Source organism: Acomys minous, assembly GCF_964271855.1.
Source record: "Acomys minous genome assembly, chromosome: 6".
Lineage (NCBI taxonomy): Eukaryota > Metazoa > Chordata > Mammalia > Rodentia > Muridae > Acomys > Acomys minous.
Genome location: NC_140487.1, coordinates 20,086,855 through 20,104,445, shown reverse-complemented (window position 1 = coordinate 20,104,445; position 17,591 = coordinate 20,086,855). Strand labels below are relative to the sequence as shown.

Below are 17,591 nucleotides of genomic sequence, written 5' to 3'. Positions count from 1 at the left end.
TTTATCCTTACAAATTCAGTACCAGGAGAGGAAAGGGGAATATACCATTTTATTGAGCGTAGGTAGTGTTACAATCTTTCAGCCCTTCTCTGAATGAGTAAAAACCAGGCTAGGCTTCCACACTTGAACAAATCTTCCTGTGTTGTTTGATCATACACAAAGCAGTGGTTAGCTCAGACTTAACAACGTCATTTAGACTAACTATCATTTTTTTTCCCTAAGTGTTTCTGTAAAGTATCTTTTTTTTTTTTTTTTGAGGTGAAGAGAGTTGTTTCTGTTTCTCCTTGCTGACCTCTGTGGCTTTCTTTAAACCTCTGAAGACCACAACTGTCAAGGCCCCATGTCCTGATGGGAAAGTTGGAATCTTACAGTTGAGGCTTAGCTGAACTCACTTCTTAGAGATGGGAGATACACCCTGGGCCACTGCTGCCTGGACCTGTCAGAGCATCACTGTATTTAGAGTGAAGGGATACACTCCAAACAGAGCCTTCCCAGACTTCTAACTCGCCTCCCCTTCAGAAAGCCAGCTGGGACGCTTTCAGGAGAAGCTGCCCTATTGAGAATTAGAGGTCAAATCTAAGGCTGGTACATGTCTGATGAGAGGAAGAGAGTCTGAGCAGGAAGCAATTTAAATAGAAAAAATATAGAGGAAGGAGAAAAATATATGGCATTGAGAACCAAATTGTCAGTAGGCTGTGCTACCATGATCAGCATTCAAAATCAGTCCTCTGGTCCTCATTAAGGTTGAATTCCTCACCAGGGTCATGCTGGCCTCTGGAAAGCCTTGATAGAAAAAGATTAAAAAAAAAAAAAAAAAAAAAAAAAAAGAAAGAAAGAAAGAAAGAAAAAGAAAAAGAAAAAGAAAGAACACTTCTAGATAACTCTTAAAATGCACTCTGTGTAAGACTATAAATGGTAGGTTCCAGAATCACTGATGCTCTTCTGCTTGCCTCGAGACCTCAGTAAAGCAAAGATGTCTGCCTGTGAGAGGCCCTCTCTCATCCATTTCCCATTGTTGTTTGCCTGAGACCCCTCTAAACCCGGAGGGTGAGGGCAGCTGCCCTCTTTTGCCAAGTTCTTATTGTGCACAAGAAGCCAGCTGCACTGGTGTGGCACTGGTCTGGCTTCCCAGGGTCCTGTGCTTCGGAGCTCTGAGCTGTGTTGAATGTTCTGTTGTCATTGTCTTGCAGTTGGTAAACAGTTGTCAGCAAGAGGCTCCTTATTTTCATTTTGTAATGGGCCCTGCATGTTACGTAGCCTGCTCTGTCCTCAAGAAATGGACCATAAGACAAATAAGAAATAAGACATCTTGGCTCTGACATGTGTCACTGGGGAAAAGAAAGAAATCTCTAGAAGAGTGATTAAAAGACTGCGTGCTATATAGTTGTATTACCCATTCCTTAAATTAAGATATAAGTTATAAGCCTCGCAAGATGCACACAGGTGGTGCTTAAGCCATGGTAGGGTTCTATGACACCTCCCCACAACCTCATTTCCAGCCTAGCATAATTTTAATTGAAGGCATTTTTTTTTTATTTTTTTCTGTAGTTCCCCACCTCATCAGATGAAGCAGGGTGGGGCAATATCTTAGTCTTCTTAATCCTGTAAGAAACCTCCTGTTAGCACTGTTGGAAACATCTCCATTTGAGTCCAGGTAAGAAGGCCACTGCAGGGAGGGACCCTGGCGGCACCAGTTGCTAACAATCAGCCGCCTCATCTATCCCAGCTGAGGCTGCAGCTGCTGCAGGGAGTCCCAGCACAGAGCCCCAGTGATAGTGTCCTTCTCTGTTATGTACAATTATCCTTCATGACTCTTAGGATGATAGCAGTGGCTCGAATCCAGACTTACTGACGCAATTTATTTGGGACTCGTAAAGAGGTGCACTGAGAGTTCTGTGTGAGCTCACTGAAACCAACAAGCCGAATCTGTCCACCCCAACCCCACCTTCTTTACTTTTTATTACATTTAAATGGCAAAGATAGGAGTCCTATCTTGGGGCCTTTAGCTCAGGAAGTAAAACATAAAACAGACACGTTTTCAGGCAGGCTACTTGGTGCGGTGTTTACATAGCACACATTTTTGCTTGTTTGATTTCAGCATTGTATCTAGAAATCTACCGCACATATTTATTTTCACAGATAGGGGCCTATTTCCTTCTCCGAACAGGTGTTTAACTTCCATTAGCATAAATAGAAGCTATGCAAATCCAGTGTAAGACAAAGAAACCCCCTTTTATTATTTGGTTGTGATTTTTATTCTATTTGTGCTTTCAAAAAAAATCACTTAAATCGACGGTGGTTGGATGCATCATTTAAAATTTCTGAAATCTAGAATATAGAGGCTGGAAAGATGGCTCAGCAGTTAAGAATACTTGCTGTTCTGCCAGAGGACCCAAGTTCTGTTCTGAACACCTACATCAAACAGCTCACAACTGCTGTAACTCCAGCTCCAGAGGATCTGACGCCCTCTCCAGGCCTCCTAGAGTAACTGCACACACACAGACACACACAGACACACACACACCCCTAAATAAAATAAAATCAATCTCTTTTTTCAATCAGCCTACCTAGCCTTTGACTACATTTTGAGAAATTTCCACATGACCAGATACATCACTCACGTATGTAGAATATATGTGAAATAACACATCACAAATGAAGCCTAAATATAACCTCAGATGTATTTAGATTACAATGTACTCATAGAAATCTGCTGAGAACTGCTGGAGTTTGTTTTTTTTTTCTTTCAAATGATATGTGAATACACATATTGTAAAGATTTAAAACTAAAAATTACTTAGCTAACCACAGTTTCTTTTCTGACTGACTAACAAGTTTTTCTACATATATACACAACTGATTGCGCATGGGCCAGTGTATATAGAATTATCCACGTGTCCTCATGATTGACAGTCGGCCTATCTACCTGTCTTTCTGGAAGATGTGTTTTATGGAAAGCCCGCTGCCATTGTTAATGCTTCAGTGCAGTCACACGGATGCGGCTGTCACAAATATCCCCTAACAACTATGTTTGCTGCTTATCTGAATTAGTTAGGATGCTGTTTGCAGCTCTGCTTTTCAAAGAAGCAGTTTATCTTCCACCTCCTATTATTTCTTTTTCCATTAACCTCTTCCAGGGAAGATTTCATTTTCAGTTGCGATAAATACATGCAGCTTTCAAATCCCTGATTACATTTTTACACTACACAAATGACAAAATTTCAAAATCATTTTCAGCTTAAAGTGGGATTTGCGAAATAAAATGATCACCTAAAAGCTATGATTTACTAGGAGGGTAAATCTTATCACCTTAACTGTGTTTGTCTGGACCGTTGACCAATTAGTAAATAGGAATGTGAATAAATCTTTAAATTTAAATTCTTAACTTTGGTAACATTGCAAATAACTCATTCGATATGCCCACTCCCAGACCAGAATAATAGCAGTTATATCATTACAAATTGCAATAAATGCAATGCATTTGTCAATGTATTTAAATGCATTGAAAAATTCTTGGGATGGAAAATGCAAGTGAAAATGTATCAAATGCTATTCTTTTTTTTTTAAGTGTGATATAAGTGTCTGTTTGAATATTTTAAAATGGAAGTGAAAAGGTAGATTCAAAAGTTTATTCAGAATCCCAACAGGAAAAATGACCCATACTATAAACTTTAAAAGCATGGCCATGGTGTTACTTGTAAAAACTATTTCTTAAAATGCCTCCAAAGCTTGTGAATATAGCTCAGTAGCTGAGTGCTTAGAAACAAACCAAACCAAACATATTGTTTTCAACTTTTGAGCAGCCAGCAATGATAAGAATAAAGGGAAATTCCAGGAGCGGTTTCTCTTGCAGTTCGTCATAAATAGCATTCAGTATAGTAAAATCTGGGAGACGGGAGTGCTAGAGGTTGAACGGGGCTTGCGTGACACAAAACCAACAGAGTTTATTTATAGTTTTTTTTTCAAGTGAATTATACGAAGCAGTAATTGTTTGCTCTCCACAGTTTCCAGCAGGACAGTGTATACGTTATTTTCAAAAGAAGCCTGGGTCTTTGTATAAATAACTGTTCTCTTTGGAAATGGGGTAGACAGACAACCAACTAGAAAGTTAAGCTGAAACCTGGGTATTAAGTCAAACAAGAGTTCTCTCATGACAAAGACTGTGAAGTAGGTAGCAGTGTGGTTCTCAGAAGAACTTGAGTGACGGCGGCTCAGCTTTGGCAGTTTCCAGGAATAGGGCAGAGCTGGTGTCACTTAGCAACATCTGGTTGTGACCATCCAGGCGCTGGTGTTTCACATTAAGAAAGTGTGCCTGCAACTTGCCTGACTCTCAATGGCTGTCGAAAGTACTGCCTTCGTGATGGAGAAACAATTTTAGATTCTTTAGCTGATGCCAAACACTTCCTTTGGGTTTTTTTTCCCTTCTCCCCGAGAGAGGAAAAGACAGGAATTGTTTCTTCTATGGTGCCAAGCACCTACATAAAGATTGACAATCTGTCGGTAGCGTCTACCCATTTGATAACATAGACAAACAATGAGATTTGAGGTTGAGCTTTTCAGATTTTCCATACATTTTTAGGGTAAGAGCCACAAAACCATGCAGTGAAGTCAAAGGACACAAAAGCATATTTGTGTGGGAAATTGGTGGTACTAATAAAAACAATTATAAAAAAAAGTTGCCACTCTGAATTAATATATTGATTTAGTTCTTTGTCATAATAAGTTACATGTATTTAAAATAATTTGGGTAAACTGTATAATTATAATTTTAGTATTAAATTGATTTATTTTGAGGAAGGTGCTTAATTTAAAAAAGAAGAAAAGGTACTATTAGTTCCAATTCCCATTAATGTTATAATTACTCATTTTATAGTCAATGTGTTAGCATCAGCTTCCACTTCATAATTATATATGTGAAAGACCATGATCATGATTAGATTAATTACTATATAAATAGTGTGCTTATGAGGTAGCATTAGTTTATGAAAATGGACTGACAGTATTAATCTTTTTAAGCACATTTTTTTTCAAAACGACTTTTATGTTTTGTGAATGGCTAATTAAGTGAAAAGGAAGCCCTTATGTTGTTTATAAAAACCAAATTAAAATGTGTATAGCAATTTTCAACATTACTGTAGTGATAAATGGCCTATGAATGTATACCACCTGAAACAAAGGGCAACTTGACAATTATCCATGTTTCTGATGCATCTGCCATTCCCACTGCTGTCTTCATTGGCTGCTTGAGTGCTAAAGTAACTGTTACCGTGATAACTTTTTATGGTTGAAAATTTCTATTAGGTTTATAATTTCAAAAGTTTTGCTTAGTTGTTTGTTTTTTTCAAGACAGTGATGTGTGTGTGTGTGTGTGTGTGTGTGTGTGTGTGTGTGTGTGTGTAGTTCGGCTGTCCTAGAACTAGCTTTATAGACAAGGCTCATCTTTGCCTCTGCCTCCCAAGTGTTGGGATTAAAGATGTGTGCCGCCATCACCTGGCTCAAAACTATTAAATTTTGTCTCAAAAAAGTGTCAATGAGAACAGTTGCCTCAAATCAAACCTTAAAAATGTTCAGGGTAAAGTCATGCCCTGGATATGGAGATTTATTCTGCTCTGTAAAGAAACTGATATCTCTCTCTCTCTCTCTCTCTCTCTCTCTCTCTCTCTCTCTCTCTCTGTGTGTGTGTGTGTGTGTGTGTGTGTGTGTGTGTGTGTATGTGTGTGTTGCCAGTGACATATCTAAAATATACTATAACATCAAATATCTGCTTATGTGTGTATAAATGTTTACATATCACTTAGGATGGACTTGACAATAAGGAAGAATGAATGAAGCATTATATTCCATTGTCAGGGATGGTTTGTGTGCATTTTCTAGAATATCAGCCATCACAACATCTATTACCTCAAATTGAAATGCATTAATTATGTATCATTTAATTAACACCCAGCCTTCTGTAATGTAGGGAAAAAAAAACTCTTTGTCCCTTTACCTTTAGGCTAGTGGGTAGATAAAAACAGATCAGCAGCCCACTCCTAAGCTCTCTCCTGATGACAAGGTAGTCATTGCCCAATATTTAGGTTAAATCTTTTCTTCTTATTGATCTTGGCACTAAGCTTCCTTGGGTAGAAATGGAACACCTGCTTGTATCTAGTTTCATAAAGACTAGACAACTTTTTGACTTAAAAAGAAATCGTGTTGACAATTCTCACTCATCTATCAAACTTACCAGTAAAGTTTTATAACGTTTAGGGAACTGAGTCCAAAGATATGTCCTTGCGTGTTAGAGCAGGCCAACCAGGTCCAAAACAGTGTCTGTCGTCTAACAAGGCATTCGATATCTATAGATGACTGAATGACTCCAGAGTCATGCCGGAGTGAAATGTGGGGGGGGGGGGAAGGAGGGGGGTATGGGGGGGGGAATGAAACGAAAGCTTCATTGCACAAAGCGTTCAGAATGCAGCCTCCAAACCGAGTCTAGTTTGTTAGCCACAGGAAAGTTAGCTGCACTTGCACAGAAAAGGATATTTAGAACGGCCTGCTTGTGCTTCCTCCAACCATTATCCTGGTCTTCCTCCCGCGTGTGCTTTTAAAAGTGAGCGTTTGACGACCAGTGCAGTGAAAGCATAATGCTCAACTCAAACAGTTGTCAAACCACTGGAAAAATGCCTTCTTTTCATTGTGCTTTTTTTTTTTTTTGGACACTATAGATATGATAAATCATGAACTGCATTATAAAAATACCTCTTTTACGCCCAAACATTCAGTAGGAGGAAATGACATTTCTTTTATTACCTTGGTAAATGTTTTTAAGGTGTTTAGCGATAAGCTTTCTTTTTGTCAAAACTGCTTAGAGTCAGTGGTTGCTAGGAATTCACTCGAAAACCTATAGTCAATAATATCAGAACGAAGAGGGCTGTGTCTTTGCCGGCTACTGTGGAGGGAGGTTTGACTAGCAAGCAGTCCTTTCTTTTTCCCCTGCCTCTTTCTCTGTCTATTGTACTATGGAAAGAGAGGTGATTGGAGTATAGAAAGTTTATTTTTCTATCATCGTCCATCAGCCATTGTTTCCAGCACTTTCTCCATCTCTCGGGCTGAGAATGGATTGTTCCCAGGAACAGACAAAATAATAACATTGAACAATTTCAGAAGACAGGAGACTGATATGATTTCAATACATGTGCAGGCAAGGGCATCTTCAAGTTCTGGGGAATTAGTTCTTTCCTCTTCAGTTGCTGCTCCGTTTGCTTTTCTTTTCTCCACAGGTAAAAACCTCTGGATTTTGGTACCCTTGCTTACAGGCTAAATTTTAACATGAGGAATATTTGTAACTGTGAATTTCTCAAGACAAGTGTTTAAATTGCTTATTTCCTTCCATCGTTACCGGCTTACTGCCATTGATAGACCCATATCTGTTACTATTTACTTTGTCTCTTATGTCCTACTTTCATTTCTTACCTTAATAAGGTGGTAATGGATTTCTTTTTTTAAGTGTTGTTCTGAGAAACATGCAGTAAAAAGAAACCACCCATTTAAAGTCAGAAGGGAAGGGGGCTTTGGCAAATGGGTCTCCAAGCTTCCCAGCAGTTGAGTATGCAGAGGGGGAAAAAAACACCACCAGAGAAGACAAGACTAGAAAGCAGGTAAAGTTCCTAGCAATTTTAACCTATTGACTGACTGGAAATAGCAGTCTACAGAACAGATATGTGAGCGTCCAAGGCAGGACTTCCCTGAAAACACTCCAAAGGCTAAGTTATCCAACAGTCTACCTTGCGGCGGAATGCTCTAGTATATCTTTAACCCACGTAGCTGTGTGCTGGCATGGGATTCCAGTCCGTGGTTTCGTCCATTGTGGTGTGGGCCTTGCCTCTCTGAGAATTAAACACAGCGAAGCTGTATTTATGTGAAGCGGGTCTGCCTGGCCACTCCACGGCAGCTGTTTCAATGCCTATTACCTCCCACTTTGCTCCCATCTGTGTGTGTGGCAAAGGGAATTGTCCTTAGGAAAAAAAAATACATGCTTTCTCAGAACACAAATGCATACTTGCAGGCCAGTGGGTTACCATTCTCCTGAATTTGGGTGCCATTAATAACTGTGTTGGTAGGGTTGTTTTGTTTTAACCTTTTGAGTCCAGGGGAGTTTAACTGTCATCTGTGGAACCCTACATAAGCGCCCCTCATTTCTGTAAATGCACTAAAAATAATGCACATTCAAATGTGAAGGTCATTTGTACAATATCTTTTTAGCAGAAAACTTTCATGTTGGTGTTAATACAGAAGATGAAATTGTCCTTGTGTCTGTTCAGAATCGGTGGTTAATGTAATGGTCCCACAGACTCTTTTAAATGACTCCATCTAATTGAAAGATGACAAAGGTGCTGATGAGCCACACATCCACAAAATAGTCATGTTGAAGCCTAGAGACCCGCTCACTTAGTTTCTAGGCCATGATTAATGGAACTGAGAAACCTAACGGAGATTATGGAATATTTTTCTAATGTCTTAATTATCCAAGGTTTTTAAATCCTACTTTTGTAAGTAGTACCAGAGATGTATTTTTATCATAAAAATATTCATAGGTAGGAGTTATTGCAGCTATTTAATGAAATATAGAAATGATCCTTGAAACATAGTCTTTACTGGAGCTATTTAAAATCAGCTGCTAGGGACTATAAAACCTTAGAATTTACTGAAAAATGAGGGAGGCTTGATTGAGGACTTTTGAGAGCGGTTAGCTGTGTGCTTATAAAAAGGGACACATGAATGATATTTGTGTGTTTAACCTCGATTATAAATAGTCACTTGATTTTATAACAGCATGTCCAATATAATTCAGCTTTACAACTTAACGTAAAAAATGTAGAATCCTGCTGCAGAAAATGCTGTAACAAGAAAAAAATAGCTGCGTTAGAATGCACTGGTCATATGTGAAAAGTGAAAATAATAGGGGACTGGGAGTTATTTGTATATATAGCCAGAAGGATTATATATTTTTTAAATTTAATTTTAATGGATAATAAAAAAAAATAACTCTGACAAAAATTCTCTTATAATCTAGACAATTTCTTTCCTTACAGTTAGCCCCTGAAAGTTAGCTATTGTTAAAAAATTTTTTAACTATTTAGGTAGCCATTTGTGTGCCTTTCAAAGAAATAAAATGTGCTTTAAAGTAAACTAAAAAATGCAGTTCTACATAGGTGAAAAGAAGAAAAATAGGAGCAAGACGAGAGGAAAACAAAACAAAAACAAAACAACAAACAAACAAACAAACAAACAGAAAACAAAGGGAGAAACACCGAGAAAGAAAAATCAGAAACCTCAATTAACCAGGGATTATAATGGACCAAGCACCGTGTTCAGCATGGTTTCTTTTCTTATTCATAATCCTTTCAGTCATTAGACGTACTTTCAAATATGGAAGATCAGAGAGGTTGCCTAAGGACACACAGGAAAAAGCCACAAGCTGGGGGAAACACACACACACACACACATACACAAAACTCTATAATTTAGCTCCTTTCTGTGGAGGATGACTACCAATCCTGGCTTTCTTCTCTCCTGTCTGTGCCTCCCACAAGGTACCCAAGATGCCCGGGCATGACACCCCCTGGTCAATCTACCACCCCTGGAGGACCTGGGGTGAGTCTGCAGGTAGCTACTGATCCACTCAGCCACACAGAGGGTCCGATCCCTGACCTAGTAACAGAGGTAGCATGGGCAGAGGAATGTCGAAGAGGCTAAAATCACCCACATACGTGATTTATTTTTCCTACAACTTTTGTAGGAACTTTTGCTCTTTGCCTGTGACCTTTTGTCCCCTATGAATCTTGGAGTGGAGTGTTTAGAATCTCTCAGCAGGTGACTGAAGACTCACTGCCTGCCTGCCATCCAACCATAGAGTATGAGGTCTTAGCTGCCCCACGTGGGCTTGGGTACGTGACTTGAGCGAACTGTTTAGCTCCCTTCACTTCCCTTTTCCTTGCGGCTGAAGATGGGCTTCTTAATATTCTTCCAGCAGTCTGAATCATTCTTCAAGGAAAATTAGGCCTCAGAAATACACTGAGGGACGGCCACCTGTTGCTTTGGGAACCTCTTTCATCCCAGTGACAACATCCAGCCTGAATACCGCGTGATAGAGTCAATCCCTCTTCACTCAGACGGCCGTTCATAGCCTCTCCATGTCTCTGTTGATAAATGGTCAGATGTCCGCATCTCCATTTGACAATTGAAGTAATGAGAGGTTAACTGCCCGGCCATTGGCCACAACCGAAACAAGAGTAAGACTCGAGAGTCCTGACCGAATCTGAGCTTCATTTTCCCTTGTCTCTAAGGCCAAATTGCTACCTCAATAACTACCTTTGGCCTCCAATCTTTTGGCTGTAAAAACAGGGTCATTCCATATCTATAAAAGGTGGGTGCCTTTAGAGCTGAGGTTTTTATTATCTTAGCAATCAGAGCCCTTGATGCTTAAGGCATTCAAATGCTTTAAACACTTACCCAAAAATTAGGCAGCCGTTTCTCTGTCAGGGTGGACTGGCTGTGGGTGAGCTCCGCTCTGAGAAGCAGTGGGAAAATATGAGTCATTCCTGACCTCCTGTGCGACTCCAGCAGACAAATCTGCAGCAGAAAACGTTTCCAGACCCACATGGGTTCAGCGGTGGACGGTTTCTAAAAGGCCTTCCTGGCATTGCTGTCATTTTACTGTGTGCTTTGTTCCCTACTGCCTCTCCTGCATTTTTAATTGATCAGAATCCTCATCACCATTAGAAAAGCAAATATTTTTCTTATCATGATGTAACTTTTTTTTTTTCTTCTGAGACTGGGTATCACCCTGTAGCCCAGGCTGTTCTAGAACTCACTGGCCTCCAACTCAGAGATCTGCCTGCCTCTGCCTCCCAAGTTCTGGGGTTAAAGGCGTGAGCCGCCACACCAGGCAGTGAGTGGAAATTATTTATAAATAGCAAGGAACAGTTATTTGCAGGGGGCAGATGAGCAGGGCAAGGATGCCTGGATGCTCAGGTTTAGCCTTTCATTACCTTGAAGAGAGGCCGAAGCAGCAGTGTCAGCAGCATTTGTCCCAGCTGCCTGCTGGACAGGGAGACCTCGCTTACATTTCTGAATCTATTCTGATCCCTCTCCTGAAAAAAAAAAACAGCATTAATTTTCACCTCCATTTGTTGGTCGTCACATTTCAGACAGCTTCTCACTGGATCTCTAGTTATTACGCAGGGCCTGGCATGCTGTATATGCTGACTAGGGATTTGGTAAGTCCATGTAACTAGTTAGGACTAGTTAGGGAAGTCTCATTCTTTAACAAGAAGAAAGCCCTTTGCTAACCAGGGAGTGAGGCGTGGTTAGAAAGGCCCCAGTGCCCCCACATACACACCCTCGCGTCTCCACCTTACTCTTTCTAATTGAGAACACCATTCGAGAAAGGATAAGGGGTAAGAAGGGACAGCTCTGTCCAAACACGTTTTCCTCAGAGTCATAGATGGAAACTGACAAGAGCGGCCATCCTGTTTGTAAGACACCTGCTTGGTCTCACCTTCTGAGTAATTCAAATGCCAAAGGGTATTAGTTCAGGTGTGGAAATGGCCTGTGAATATACATTCACACGTGTGAGCTAAGGTTATACTTAGAGTGCTTCCTGATGCGATATTTCGTTCTAAAAATGGAGCAGTCTGCTGGGTAGCTTTCTACACCGAGCAGTGCACTCATGTTGGGTTATTTTTACAGTCAACTCGATGAACAGGCGTAGCAGGGTGAGGTAGGGAAATTGACTTCAAGTTTCTAGAAGCAATTGTGTTTCTATCACTTCTGTTCCAGAATTTGGTGTGAACAAAGCAAATTAATATTTCTGTAAGGCGTATGGTATTTCAAGAAGGAAACTACTTGACAGAATACATTGTTTTAATTTCTTTTAAAGCTTGATGCTTTATGTTATGTAAAATTTAGCATATCAGAAAGAGAGCAGGATCTATTTGAATATTGTAAAAAAAAAATGTCGGAGGCCTAATCCGCATGAGAATGAATCTTCATATTTGTCAGTGATGATAAATCTTTATATTCGAAATCATGTTTTGGCATTAAAGTGTTACATGTTAATCTCAGTTCCATGAAAGAAACCAACACAGTTTAATTGCTAGGATAATTTTGTTTAGTGGAAACATTGAGGTTTGATAAAATTTAGTTTTTAGACATTAGATCTGTGGTTTTCTATAGCACACATGGTTGTCCATTTATTCTCAACCTCTGGCTGCTATCTGAGCTTGATGTTCTACAATCTCAGCAAAGGCCATTACTTCACCCTCTTGCTGGTATTACGACATGAAACAATGTGGAAGCCTTGAGCCATTTTTCTGTCCTGCTGTGTAAGTCCTACTCAGTGCTGTCAATAAGATGTTACCTAGGCCAATGTGTTACTTATTTTTACTGCCTGAAACAACAGTATATTCTCATGCTTGAGAGCAATAAGCTGTTAGATTGGCTAAGGTCTTTTTTCAAGTGCTCAATGTCACAAAGACCTGAGGTGCTGTAGCTATAGATCGCTCTTAGCTTTATTTTGTGAGGAAAAAAGTATTCTCCATCTGCTTTTGTTCCACGGTTCTTTGTGAAAGCATTTGGTCAGGCACTGGGACAAGGAGAGGAAAACTGGACCTGTTCTTTCACATAATTGATATCAACCCTTTCGCCTGCTTATGCTTTTGGTTAGCTATTTTAATTTTTTAAAAAAAATTTTGGGGGTCTCATTTCCCACAGGCCAGTATTATCTAAAATTGAAGACAAAAATGAAGACTAGTGAAACATAAGAGAAGATCCCACCATAAGGAAAATGGTCTAAGCCAGGGAGTAATGATGCCATTAAATATTATTGTGAATTTGTGTCATTGCTACAGGAGAAATTTAGACTCATTTCAATAACTATGGTAGTATTTCTATTTCACTATATGTTTGCGTGAAGACTCCCATTGGAGAGGCGTTTCTGATGAGCGACTGGAACACTCCCTACCTGTACATCATTTCCAGAAGTATATTCTTGAAATGTTTGCCCTTAGTACAGCAGTCGCTTGAGGCCATGCTTTACAGAAGGACACTGGTGCTCTCTAGAAAGTTTTCTTGGACAGATAGCACCTTACAATTTCCCATAATAAAAACCTAGAAGTTCTGCTCCTCTGGCTGTGTGTAGCGGGTAGTTTTCTAGCTGTGGACCTGACTTAAATGCTTAGATTTCTCTTTGTTCTCTCTCTGTCTCTTTCTTTTACTTACAATAATGTGTATTGACTCAGTTGATTGTGGTTTTGATGTGTATGGGATATATTGATACTGTGTGTAGGCCTAGTCTGTAGATGGATTGATCATTCCATTTTACAGATGAAGCGCCAAGAAAATCAATTTCATTGTATATGAACTTCAGAGTTTTACTCAGTCCTACTTTCCATCTTTAAATATGTTTTTCTATTTCCAACAATTTTTTTGTTATCTTTAAACAACTCATTTTGGATGCTATGTAGTGAAATAATAATCTTTCAGTGCAGCTAAGAGAAATTCTTGTGCAGAATTTCTGTACAAGCGTATGTTAATTCCTCTTCATTGAATTGTACACAGCAGAAGATAGTATTTGGGAAATTTCATAGATCTCCCCCTTAGGCAAATCAATAGAGTATATCGATTCGATGCTGAAATCACATTAACATTGACAAAGATACTCACTGGTTATTCGGCTTTGGTAGGATTTCCACCCCTACTCTTCAATCCCCTCAAGCCTGCATCTTCTTCTACAAAATGGAAATATTTTACTCACAAACCTAGGATGAATTTACCTCACCTAGGACAGCTGTGAGGAATGAGTTAATGTATGTAAATACAAGAACAGAGCCCTTGGTCAATGCTAGTTAGTGCTGCACTTAGTCACAGCCATCATCACATAGGTCCTGCTGGAAATGCTCCAGTGTGACCTCATAGGAGGAAAATCTCCGTGCATATGTAAGCCATTCTTTCTCCATGTATATTGACTCATTAATGGCTCTTTAGAAAACAAATCAATAGCTTCAACTAGGAAGAAAATGCCATAGTCATCCTGAAATCATGGTTAATAATGCAGCTTTTATTTGCAGTCTTCACAGTAGGACCTAAAAACAAACAAAGCTCTTACTGTGGCTACTTTCAATGTGACCTCTGGGATTGTTTGGTTGACACACACTTTAAAGCTTGTATGCATTCCGTGAGTGATGTCCCTTCTAGGAGTGAAAACTGCAGGTTAAATGCCACACATCAGGCCCCCCCTTGATTCACACATTATTTGGTTTCCTTTGCATTCTTTGGTGAGGAGTGGCTGTTCAGACATTAAGGTGTGTAAGGCGCAAGAGGTTTTCTTGCTTATCATTTCTCTACTGATTTGCTTTGCAGCTTGCGGTTCCCCACAATGACGAGTGGACACGATTTGCCCGGACCCTGGTGGAGATCCGCGCCAACAGGGCTGATAGCGAAGAGGAAGGCGCTGTTGAGTTAGCTGCCTAGATGTGAGACGAGCCTGCCCACTGTGGGTGGGCATCCTGCCATGCTAGAACTCAGAGTCCGCAGTCAAGGCCTCTGTGCTGTGTTTGGTGTCCTTTCAGTATCAGTGTCCCTGTGGCATTTTGGGTGCCATATTGTACAGTGTTACCCTGTCTACTCCATATGGACCAATCTACCCAAAATCCACCTTGGCATTTCTACCTTTGTGTCTCTGTCTCAAAAACAAAAGGGGGAGGGAACCCTTAGGGGTTTAGTTGTTGCCTTTTAACTACTTGGTAGCTGTAGTTAATAGCTGGAAACCTCTGGTTGAATTTGTGCTTACATGTACTTCTGGCATAGACCTATTAAATCCATATGAAGCCAGATGTGATTGGGTACAGATGTGGTGTGCCTCATGATATGGTACAGGGCCAAAGACTCGAGATGTGGTGTTTTACATGGTGACTCACATTATGAATGGATTTACTACAAGAACATTGCTGCTCCTTATTTATTGTAATGTGCTGCATGGAACATATTTATTTGAAAGCATTAAAATAAACGATCTTAGAGCATGTGCGTAATGAGAGGACTGTATTTTCTCTGCTGCTGCTGCTGCTGCTGCTGAGGTTACATTAAGTTCCAAATAACAATTACAGTATGCCGGTTCCACTGAGAACACGGAGTCTTTAGAGGTTTGTTGCAGTGAATGGAATGAATTTTAATGCCTATTATTTCTAGGTACTTTAACAATATTTCAAAAATAGTTGACCATTGATACTTGTCATTCAAGCTAGCACAGCCCTACAAAAGTCTGTGGTTCCTAAATGTGACACCAGTATTACCAATAAAATGTTCCAAACCAGGTTTGTATTGCTGTGGGTAAATGTTTTGCTTAGCAGAAAACCTGACATGTAGTTTGCTTTGACAAGGGATTGCAGAGATGCGTGAGGACCATGTTAAAAATCAACATGACTTTTTAGGCAGCCAACCTGGTGGGCTTAAATCAAGACTCCTTGTTTTATTTTTATAAGGCTATGTGTGTGTGTTTTGGTTTTGTTGTTGTTTTTCTTTTTATTATTGTTTGTTTGTTTGTTTGTTAGGGGATAGACACTCCCTTGCCTTTGTTACCAAAGCCACCCAGTTTAAAAATGGTGTCAAATGGTAAAACAAGAGAGGGCAGGTTTAGATAAACAAATGCTCTGTGTTCTGCAAGTGTGTATTTTAAAGTTCACACTAGAAATTATGTTAATTATTATTAAAGTAGAAAATCTGCCTATAAGCAGCTTTAATCATTCTTCTTAAGGGTTATCTCACTGTTAGAGAAAGTAAAAATAAATTATAGTCAAATCATTAAAAAAATTAGATTGTCAATAGGTAATTGGTTATTTTAGGAAGAAAACTTCCACCCATACATTCTTGGTAGGGATTCCTTGAATATATATATATTATATATAATATGTGTTTAAATTAAGATATATTTTCTTCCAAGTGCTCTATTGTACCTACATTATTAAATTCCTTTATAAACCAAAATTAACATTTTATAGTTACAAATGAAAGTCTTCATATACATGCATTTAGACTCAGTGGGTAGAAGGATGAAGAAAAACATTTGAAAATGCCAGCAAGTTTTCTATTTTTTTTTTAAAGGAGAAAGTTCTAATTTAGCAGTATAGGGATTATTCTTTAGATATTAAGACACTATTTCAGTGGACCTTTTACTTATGGAACACTAAGTCAAATTCCATTATGATGATGTGATATGGTACAAGACAAAAAAAATATCTAAAAGCAATTTTGATAAAACATGGTGACCTAAGTTCTACCAGGACTCATCTGTGGAAAGAAAGAACTGACTACCACAAGTTGTCTTCTGACCTCCACCTCTCTCTCTCTCTCTCTCTCTCTCTCTCTCTCTCTCTCTCTCTCTCTCTCTCTCTCTCACACACACACACACACACACACACACACTCACACACACACACACACACACACACAGAGAGAGAGAGAGAGAGAGAGAGAGAGAGAGAGAGAGAGAGAGAGAGAGATGAATTTAAACATTCTAAATTCTAAAAGCAATCTAGTTAAAAAAAAAAGGATAATGGAAAAAAGTTCTCAGGCACACACTAAACCATAATTAAGAGTAAATCAAAAGCCCATGTTGTGATTGAAGATCAATTTCTAGATATTTCCATGAGAGAAACCTGTGAAGGGCAAGCCTCTGTATAGTCCTCAGACCTTGGCCCTCAGACCCTGGGTTGAGTCTGTATTGACCTCATGAAACTGACAGACTAAGGGGCCATTAAGAGGAGAACAATACTCAAGGTTGATTTTTTTTTTTTTTTTTTTTTTTTTTTTTGCCTCACATCTATGAGAATCTATTGTAATCTAAAGTGCTGGGCTGGACATGGTGGCATACAACCTTAATCCCAGCACTCAGGAGGCAGATACAGGAAGATCTCTACATGTTAGACTTGGTCTACATAGTGAATTCCAGGCCAGGGCCTATATAAAGAGACCCTATCTCAAAAAAGCAAACAAACAACAACAAAACCAACAACCAAACACAACCCAAAAAACCCAACTACAACTAAGTGTGGCCCTTTCCGATAAGTGATGGGGCTGTTCGGCTCAAGGATGACAGTGCAACAGTGAATTCAGTAGCTGCACACTCCAAGAAGCTAAGTACCTAAGCAGTCCCAATACAGCCCTGATAGCCTGGAGCTCCCTAGAGTCACTGGTAATAAATTCCATTGGAAGGCCAAAGAAGTGTTTGTGTATAGGGGTGTGTGTCTCACGTCCATGCCTGATCTCAGCAGCATGCTCGCTGCTTTTTCCTCAGACCTTTTTATAGCAAGGCTTCATGTTGGGAGGTGCTCTTAACTCGCTTACTTTGAAAGAACATCTTTCTTCCTCAGTAAACTGTTTCTGGGAACACCATCATAGGCACTCCCAGAGATGTGATGTTTAGGCAATCCTGAAACTCATTGAGTGACAGCAAACTGTCACATGCACGAAGCTAGGAATTTAATTCAGAGAAGACTTAGGGACCTGCTACTTCAGCAAACTTGTTTGGGATCTTCAACTCTCCCAGTGGT

General features: G+C 39.6%; 1 protein-coding gene across 4 annotated transcripts in view; it reads left to right on the top strand.

Moving 5' to 3' along the window:
• DYNC1I1 (dynein cytoplasmic 1 intermediate chain 1) overlaps window positions 1-15,356 on the top strand; it is a 290,036-nt gene extending 274,680 nt beyond the window's left edge. For all 4 annotated transcript variants that reach the window (XM_084784778.1, XM_084784776.1, XM_084784777.1 and 1 more), the window contains one exon: window positions 14,404-15,356. In XM_084784778.1, coding sequence (XP_084640904.1) covers window positions 14,404-14,514 — 111 coding nt within the window. In that variant the 3' untranslated portion in view covers window positions 14,515-15,356. The remainder of the gene's footprint in view (window positions 1-14,403) is intronic.
• The last annotated feature ends 2,235 nt before the right edge of the window (window positions 15,357-17,591 follow it).